This window comes from Amblyomma americanum, chromosome 3 (assembly GCF_052857255.1).
Source record: "Amblyomma americanum isolate KBUSLIRL-KWMA chromosome 3, ASM5285725v1, whole genome shotgun sequence".
Classification (NCBI taxonomy): Eukaryota; Metazoa; Arthropoda; class Arachnida; order Ixodida; family Ixodidae; genus Amblyomma; species Amblyomma americanum.
In genome coordinates this window covers 223,499,460-223,508,287 of record NC_135499.1, presented here as the reverse complement: position 1 = coordinate 223,508,287, position 8,828 = coordinate 223,499,460, and the positions used below count along the sequence as shown (strand labels likewise).

The following is an 8,828-nucleotide window of genomic DNA, read 5'->3' as shown; positions in this document are numbered from 1 at the left end:
ATCCTCTCGGTAAGATGATGCGGCGGTGGAGGACCTACACCGGCTGAGTCAACAATTCTTGAGGAGAAGGGCGCGGTAACTGCCATCCCGAGAACACATATTTGGTCGAAGGAGAGAGCCGACCTGGGCTAGTCGGTTCATCATCAGTGAGAAGGAGGGCAACAGTACCAAGAAACGTGACAGCAAGGGGACAACAGAATATTGCGCTGACCAACAACCAGGTGATTTAGTGCTACAGGCTTGGCAGCATATATAGAGAAACCCAGCGATCATACCATGGATAAGAGCGGAACGGACACAAAACAAAAAAACAGGGCGCCCCCCCCCCTCCCTCCCTTCCCAATTGTTTTTTTTGTGGCCGCTTTGAAATTTTGTCTTGCTCCTTTTAGAATCCTTCGTTAGTAGTTCTTCCATATGTTCACTTAGTTTCCTCCATGCATGCTGACAAGCCCTTCGCAATAAATCGTCTGGTTGTAAGCGCACTCGTCTGCCATCTCCTCTGTTGTTAACTTCCTTAGCACTGTTCCCCTGCCTCTTCACCATATTTGGTCGTCAAGGAATGCCAAATAATTGTCCGTGAACCATTCTCTCCACGCTCTCCGCACCTCTGCTGAGATCGGCAGCACCGAAGGCGACGCGTAGACGGAGGCCAGAAAGTCCCGCTTTCTTCGCGACACGTCGCTCCCTTGCAGATCTTCAGATCACCTCCTTGAGCTGCGTCATCCGGATGGACGCTTCGTACAGTTTCTTGGCCGCCACGGGATTTGTGGCCCACGGCACTGCGAAGGTCGGGGCGCAGTCCTTGAAGTACTTTCCGCTCACGCTCTGGACGTCCTCCGAGACAGCCAGGTATATCGTTGTCTCCGCGCCTTCTTTGACCGTCTGCAAAACAGAGGAAGGGCCCAGAATAAGTTGCACTGCAGAAAGAGAGCTCCACACGTTGGGAAACGACACTGTCAATCACCAATTTGACCATATCATCATATGCTTTTCAAGAACCAGAGGGTAGCTGCTCATTGATCACTGCGATTACGCAACGGCCTCACGACATCACTATTCGGCTTGACAATCTACGTTGCAAGAGACTTTTCCAGCTGCCTACCTCACCCCTCTCCAATTGTACTCCAGCTCTTGTTGAATGTCAGGATGCGCTGCCGCGTACGTGACGTCAGTTTTACACGTGTCATTGTATCGACGAACATTCCGCCCTTCATGATCGCCCCGCTTTGCCTATACCTGACTCTCGCGATTCGCTGTTCTCTCGGGCGTCCCCGTCGAGAAGCGAAACACCTGTAAAGCGGGCCAAGGATGACCGCTGTGGCTTTGGTGAAGACATCTCCCGTCGTGGAAACGTAGTGCCGGATTGAGGCAGCACCACCAGAGCTAGCTCCTATTGGCTTCCCTCTTTTTGGCAGTTCTGTGTGCCTACTCACTGACGAAACGGTTTCTTGAAAGCTCGTTAGAGGGACCCTGAGAACTCCACCCAAATTTTGTACTTGACAAAAACTGATAAAAACTGACTATGTTGATGGTTGCGGGTGTGTTGTTGTGACTGTGTTGGTGTTTTCTCGGCAGCTAATAAACGCATTTATTTTTGAGAAAGTTGGACTTAAAAAGGGAAAATTTTCTTTTCTTCCAGCTCAATTCAAATTGATGGCGTCAGTAATGATTCCAATGAAGAGGAATCCGTGATGACCATTTGCAATTGACTGACGATGTAACCCAGCCTCAGAGATTGGAAAAAAAAAAGGGATCCACGTCGTTGCAGTTTACTTGTGGAAACTGGTGGAGGCGGCGGCACCTGTGTTTAATTTGTAGGCCCTTTCTAGTTACAGCGAAAATAACTTCTGTGCCATTAGAACGAGGTAATCTATAGATAGAGGTCCACGTTTTTTGCGCGGTGTCTCATTAACCCAGTGGAGTTGATAAATAGCATTTGCAGAAAAAATGATTTGAGAAACTTTTTTCTTCTGCGCAGAGGGTATTTGAACCTGCGGACGATTTGCAACATTTTTTTTTAAAGCATCTCCGGGCTCTTACTTTTCCGTAGAAGCTTAGTAGTAGGTTGAAAAGCCATGTCTGAACATCCGTGCTCCTGTTGGCAATCTCGGAACGCACAAAGCCAGGGTGGCAGCAGTTCACCGTGACACCTGCATCAACAAAGAGAAAGTGCATAGAAGGAGAATCCCTTCGCCTGAACTGAATAAATTCACTCGGCTTATAGGAAGAGTTGTTATCTTCAAAATTACCAAACTGCCGAAACCGAAACTATGCGAAATTTTTCTTATTTAAGGAGTACGCTGAGGTGTGATATGGGCAGCATCGCGGTCAGACCGAACCGAGCCAGTTCAGGTACAGTACGCACATATAAAGAATGCCTCTCCAGTCAAAAAAAGAGATCGAAGTGCAAGGCCAGTTTTAATCACTATGAGCCATGTCCAGCGAGCCAGTTGGAAGCAGTCTAGGACGTCAAATGTGTTATCAAATCGCGCGCTGCACTGACAATTTAATGTAGGAATATTTGTTCGAGAGCGCATATTTTTGTCGTTTTTTTTTTGTCCAGATTATACGAAGGAGGTAAACGGATGCGAATAGATAGGTGACCGGAAGCGGCCAATAACCCGAGAAGTGTAATACAAACACCGAAAAAAGCGTGGATCCTAAAACTAGGTTCAGTGGAACCTGTGGGCCCCTTAAGGTGCTTTTTGGGCTTCCCGAGCACCTAAATCCACGGGCAGCTCAATCCGAAGCGTTTGTTTATCCACTTCGTTTTAGGACTAATCATGCCAAAGGAAAGGGGCAAAGAAAAAGGGGTACTGTGCGTCCACATGCTCTTTTTTTAGGCAGACAGTTACAGATCCTCAGCCAGACAGTGTTTTTCAGCACGATCAGAAAACTGGTGGGTCTTTCTGAAGCTGAAATATTCAGATTACTTAGAGTAAAGGAGCCATGGCGCTTCCTAAGCGCACGCTTAAGACGGGTGGGCCTGTTTTGAGACGAGAAAAGCATTTTTGGTGCGTCATAAGCATACAAGAAATATACAGACAAAAAAAAAACAACTGAAGCTGCAAGTCCCGAAGAACCTCCTTAAGAAAATTGTTTAGACACCATACTAGCAGCATGATTCGCTCCAGCATTATTTTTAATGTCATCGACAGGGAACGGGAAACTGGTTTGTTTCGCAACTACTGTGCATGTTGCGAAGAGGCGTGGTCTCTGTACCGATCTAGACCAGATTGCTTAAACGAGCTTCTGCCTAGCTGCGGAATGAATTATGTATACGTTGAACAGGCAATCTGCATTACTTAACGTCTGCGAGAGCTTATAACCTTGTTGGAATCGCACCTTGCGGAGCGTTTGCCAGAACTCTGCAAATTTTATTGCACGTCGGTTTTCAAGGAGACTGCGAAGTGGAGGATAATCGGATATGGAAACACTGAACGTCGCCATAAATAAGAAATTACGCCCGTACAAGTGTGTTTGTGCGGCTTAAATTAATTTGTTCGATGAAGAGTTAGGATTTCTCGGTTCGACGAGGTAATTTTGGTGTCGCGTTTGATTGTCATGAGCACTTGTTGCGCATGCGCACTGCTGGTGATGATAGAAGGTGGCGTATCTTCACTAATAACCAGTTAAACCTCTGCGCTCGTCCTTTCTATCTACCGCTCCTCAGTGTCTCGTCTCCTGCGTAGCTTTTATGCTTTAAATTATTTAAAAGTTACAATCGCGCCCACTCATAACGAACCTGGCGGTCACCCGGATTGTGTTCGTTGCACCCGATGTTCTTAAATAATTCAGTGTACTTCTTGTATTACAGCCAAAAATAAAAAGTCCGCCAGAAATGGCGTTTACTCCTTAAAACCTCCATCATGCGTGTCTTTTTCTTCAAAGCAGGCTCTACCACGGCGTTTTCCAGGCTCTCCAGGACGGTCACACTCTCTTAGCCCAGATCCTTGCGGCCTAAAATCTGCTTTATGGACAGGAATTAACTAATCATAGTTTAAGCGTCCTTGGCAGTTGGTGGCACGGCTCTGCCATGCTGTCGTCCGCATGAAGGCTGTCATCCCAGGTAACATCCGGCCAACTATGCATCAACGACGCATTGCCACAAACTTACATTCGTCTGATTATGGTGTCTTCGACTGCGCCATCTATCGTTGATGGGCCGATGCAGTGACGTAAGTAGCGTAGCGCATGTGCACGAACAATGTATCAGCTGCACTGTCCGCTATCTGTCCCTGCCTCCACGTGGTAGCAGCACGAAAGGTGAACCCGACTTGGCAGGCGACGCATACCATGTGGCAAGCTTGGGCAGCAAGGCATTCAAACTTTTCAAATCGCTGCCATAAGTTGATCCGAAACTATGGAGATTAGCTTCATTTTCGACGTGGCAACTGTCTCACTGGCAACGTGCTTCTGCTTCCATGTGGGATGCTTCTCCCAGCCGGCGCACGCGCAGGACTGACCTTATAGGCGATCGGCGCGCGCTTGGGTGGCGGTTACCCGCAGCTGCAAAGCTACCCTTTTATTGCTTTTCTGAGCCGACACGTTCTGTCCGGGTGGTATCGCAGGGGCTGCTAAACTGGAAGCGAACTCCGTGCTAAACTGGAAGCGCCAGTTTTTGAATCACTGGGGCGAATTTGCGGCACCTCCTCGTTCGCTATAACCGAGTGGGGCAGCCACAGTAATTCGTTGTGGCCGAGGCGATATGGCATTGCGTTAGTGCATAATTTGATGGTAGCACCGCAGTGGTTTGTAATAAGCGAGCGTTCGTTATATGTGCGGCTGTTAAAAGCGGGGTCGACTCTATATTCAAATGTTTAAAAATATATGGCTACAGAATTATACCTGCCAACAGCATTATGTCGAGCAGCAAGCGAGAATCTTGAAGAGTGTCGCAGGGAAGTATTTTGAGCGATTTTTTTTTTAACTGCACCTTATCGCTACTGAGCCACAGCGCCTGAAAGGCATTCAGAAAGCATGGACTGTCCCCTCCGTCACGGGTAAATCCAGGTTGCTGAACGTATGCTGTGGTGTATCTCTCGCAGATTCATGTAACAGTTAGAAAAACGCCAGACAAAGTCCCAAGTAAGATCAGGAAGGTAGCAGGGAAAGTAATTGCAATCCTTGTGGCGAGCACGACCAGAGTAGGCATTTCAGGCGACAACAGAAACTGCATAATTAATCATTGTGGATGGTGGACTTTTCTTCTGAGCAATTTCTTCTTTGAGTATATTTTTGGGGTATATTCGTGACTGAAGGGTGTATAAAAGGCTTTTACGCAGTTTTCCTCTCTGCTCTAGACCGTTTGCACTGTCGTAACCTTGCGTCGCGGCGGCGACGAATATGTAGTTCTCTACGGGCTGGCAGGGTTAGCGAAGGTCCACTCGAGTCAGTCGAGACCACCACCACCATTGCTTTTCGTGCACTTTTCAATCCACGTCCATGACGAACAACGTTGAACCCGTCAGATCACGAGGCCATCACCACCACCACCGCTGCCGCCACCACCGTCTGTCGCACGGTTTTTAACGTACTCACAAAGCCACACACTGGCATGGCCAGAGGTTTCTCTTCCCATGTTAAAGTTGGTAGTGAAGATATGTGCTATTTTTTTTTTTCAGGCATGTTCCCAAGGTTGGTAGAAATAGTGCGACTCTTTACAGCTTTCGGGTATTCCGAAAACCACACCGCCGTCCTCCGAGGCGAATGCCGATAGTTGCGCACTCACATGGACTCCTCTTTCGGACGTTCCTTCCGCTAGAGTGTCGATTCTTGAGGCTGAGGGCCCCCCAGGATTCCACCTCCTGCCTCTCAGAGGAGTCGGCCGATCCTGGCGTCTCAGAATTAGCGTCTTCAAATGCGGACTCCGGCCATTCGGTTAGCACCACGGGACTCGATGATGGTGGCGACGCTGGGGCGGTCGGTTCGGGCAGCTTTCCCGTCAATGAAGAGTCGGCTGGCGACGAACAAATGCGGTACCACCAGAGGTAAGCGAAACGCTACCGTTGACGGAAAATTCTCCTTTATGTCACACGTGCGGAGAAAACTCGGCTTCAGAGTGGGCAAGAAAAGGTAGGTACGAATGTCATTTACGAAGGCACTCGTCCTGTCTTGTCCTCACTAGTGAAATACATTTTTTTTGCCCAACCTATCTTTCTGTCATCATGAAGCAACTTGCCCAACAACGTGTCCTGCTGAGCTACATTTCGTACGCTGGGCTTAGTGAGGACAAGTGACTAATTTTTGCCTGCAGATATAGCAAGCACAATGAATTCACGACTGCTTGTCTAGTCGACAACTTTCTCCCTCAGGAACGTCGATGCATCAGTGAGGGGTCGCAACGATTTCTAGTACAAGCATCGTTTTCGTGCTCCATCGGAGAGGCTGCGTTATGTGAAAAACCCGCCAAAAATGACCATGTGCTGCTGATCACGGCGGTAAAACTGACGAGTCACTCCGAGCAAACCGCACCTGTTACACAGCTTTTCGCAAAGGTCTGAAGAGCTACCAATGTTCTAAAGCTCACAGGCTTAACCTGCCATTTCTGGCAAGTGCGTCGCCTCTCTGCTAGCGATGCAATTCCTCTTTGCGTTAAAAAATAACCAGAAGAAGCTATCCTGGATGGTTTTGTGACACTCTCGACAAATCTTTGAGCTGGCAGTGTGCCATGCATATTGAAGAAATTTTTTTTTTTTTTGATGTCACACCTACAACTCTCTTTCCACTGCAGGCCCTCTCCCGCAATCAAGCCTCACGTGCGACACAGGGGGAGGATGTCAGCGCCACAAACCTGCGTTGCCTTTTCTATGTTGTGAACAGAAAAAGCAATTTGTTTCAGTTTCTGCCATTCTGTTCTGCACGTGCCTCTCCCTGAGCCGCAAAAACAGTTGCTTAACCTCGTCCCCAGGCACGCTCGTAATTCATAATGGGACAGCAACGAAGAAAAAACTACTGCGGGACTCTACGACGACACAAGAAAAGATAGCTTGCTGCTCGTCGCACTAGAATTGGCTCTTTGGCCAGGCTGCAGTGGGTGCTGTGAAGAAGAAGGCGATTCTAGGGAGAGGCTGGGGGCTTGCGCATGTCAGCAACGCACCTCGCTGTAGAAAAAAAGACACCACAGATATTTCTTCTCCCTTATTTAAACTTTCTATCATGTGATCCATGTGAAGTAAGCTTCAAACAGGGGAACGGTCGCCATTAACTGCTCCTGAGAGCAATCGAACGTCTATTAACAAAGGTGCATTACTTCCTTCAATCTTTGATCGCAAGATTCATACTGACCTGTGCTTAATTAGACTAAACTATAGCAACCATGCCTTCGTGGCGCCGTTTCTTGCGATGTAACATTACCAGGAAAGCTTAAAGATGGTATACGGCAATGCTGTATTTATGAAGAGCTCGAAGCGGGGACGATGTTGGTCCTTTCTGTGGACGTGACTTCCCGATGAAAGAACTGGCTTAAAACGAGAAAATAATTGTTGAGCGAGAGCGCGAGAGGCTTCTGTCTTTCGCCTTTCGCGCTGTTGCTTAACAATGGGTCTCCAACTCGCCCGTCTAGCTGTTGTGTTGGAGGAAACAATTTCTACTAACATCTATTAGCATTCATTCAAGCTCCGCTACACGGCTGAGAAGAAAAACTACGAAGCTTCTTTAAATCTTCGTGGTTGTAGATAAGCCTTAATTGTTTGGAAAGGACAAAAGCTAAAGGAAACCCAGATCTCTTAAGAATGGTGTGTGCGGCAAGTTGCCTCCACGTGTGAGAACGAGCGGAAAGGAAGCACGAAGGACACACACTGGGAACACAACGCCCGCGTTTTCACCCTCGTATAATTTTGATCACGCTCTGGTTTGAAGAATACATTGCTCAAACTTGCTTAGCTTTATGGAATTAGCCCCCTGGGAACAGAAAGGAAGTTGGCGGAGCAAACTTGTGCGAGTATCTCGGCCCCTCCTTACGCCCCCGTATCAATTTCTTTTTGCTCCTCAACAACTCTTCTCATAATTAGCGAATGCTCTGAATAACACACTCTTCACGCCTGGCGGCAGGCGCTTCAAGCAAGCCAGCTCCCCGCGCCTCCTTCGCACGAGCCCCCTCTCCCCCGTTTGCGGCGGTGGCTTACCGGTGCCCCTGAGCTTCCTGCTCAGCTCGACGGTGAAGAGCATGTTGCACTGCTTGGTGGTGCAGTAGTTGAGCAGCGGGAACCAGTAGCGGCCGAAACTGAGGTCGTCCGGGTCGAGCCGGCCCGCCACCTGCCCGCACGACCCCACCACCACGATGCGGCTCGGCTGGCTCTTCTTGAGCAGGTCTGCAAAGGACCCCAAGACAAGTCGGTTCGCCACTTTCAGTTTGTACGGTGGTAGCCACATCAATTAGCGGCACCGCCCGGAAACTCTCCTTCGTCATCCACACCCAATTAAGGGCGCCACCCGGCTGGGACGGTTGGTGGCCAGCAGGCATCTCTGCCACTTCGGCCCGCTGGGGCAGTACTGGCCTCTTTCTTTCCCGAGTTACGATTTCCTTCGGTTTAGACGAAGATGCGATACGAGTTTGAAAGGGGGTGGAGGCTGTTGCAGGGCTGTTGCGCTTGGGCCTTAAGGGGCGAAGAGTTTGCGTAAAGTTTTCATGCACCATAGTGAGAGGCAAGGCCAGTCATGCATGAAATTAAAGCGCCAGCGCCAGAACAGGTGTTGATGCAGCATGGAGCTGAGGCTTACTGCGGTACACAGGCGTTACAAATTGAAGACGGGTCACTAAACAGCGGAACAGGCCGGGGGAGAAGAAAGACCAACACTGTTGAAGCTATGGTCCTTCGCTCGAACCT

At 48.9% G+C, this 8,828-nt stretch overlaps 1 protein-coding gene across 6 annotated transcripts in view; it reads right to left on the bottom strand.

Annotated features, from left to right (window-relative positions):
- Window positions 1-343: 343 nt before the first annotated feature.
- LOC144126206 (retinol dehydrogenase 11-like) overlaps window positions 344-8,828 on the bottom strand; it is a 43,320-nt gene continuing 34,835 nt past the window's right edge. For 4 of the 6 annotated variants that reach the window (XM_077660215.1, XM_077660216.1, XM_077660217.1 and 1 more), the window contains exons 5-8: window positions 8,127-8,312; window positions 5,732-5,959; window positions 2,041-2,150; window positions 344-882 (exon numbers count right to left, since the gene is read on the bottom strand). In XM_077660215.1, coding sequence (XP_077516341.1) covers window positions 697-882; window positions 2,041-2,150; window positions 5,732-5,959; window positions 8,127-8,312 — 710 coding nt within the window. In that variant the 3' untranslated portion in view covers window positions 344-696. The remainder of the gene's footprint in view (window positions 883-2,040; window positions 2,151-5,731; window positions 5,960-8,126; window positions 8,313-8,828) is intronic. The other 2 variants (XM_077660219.1, XM_077660218.1) reach the window with 1 other exon arrangement.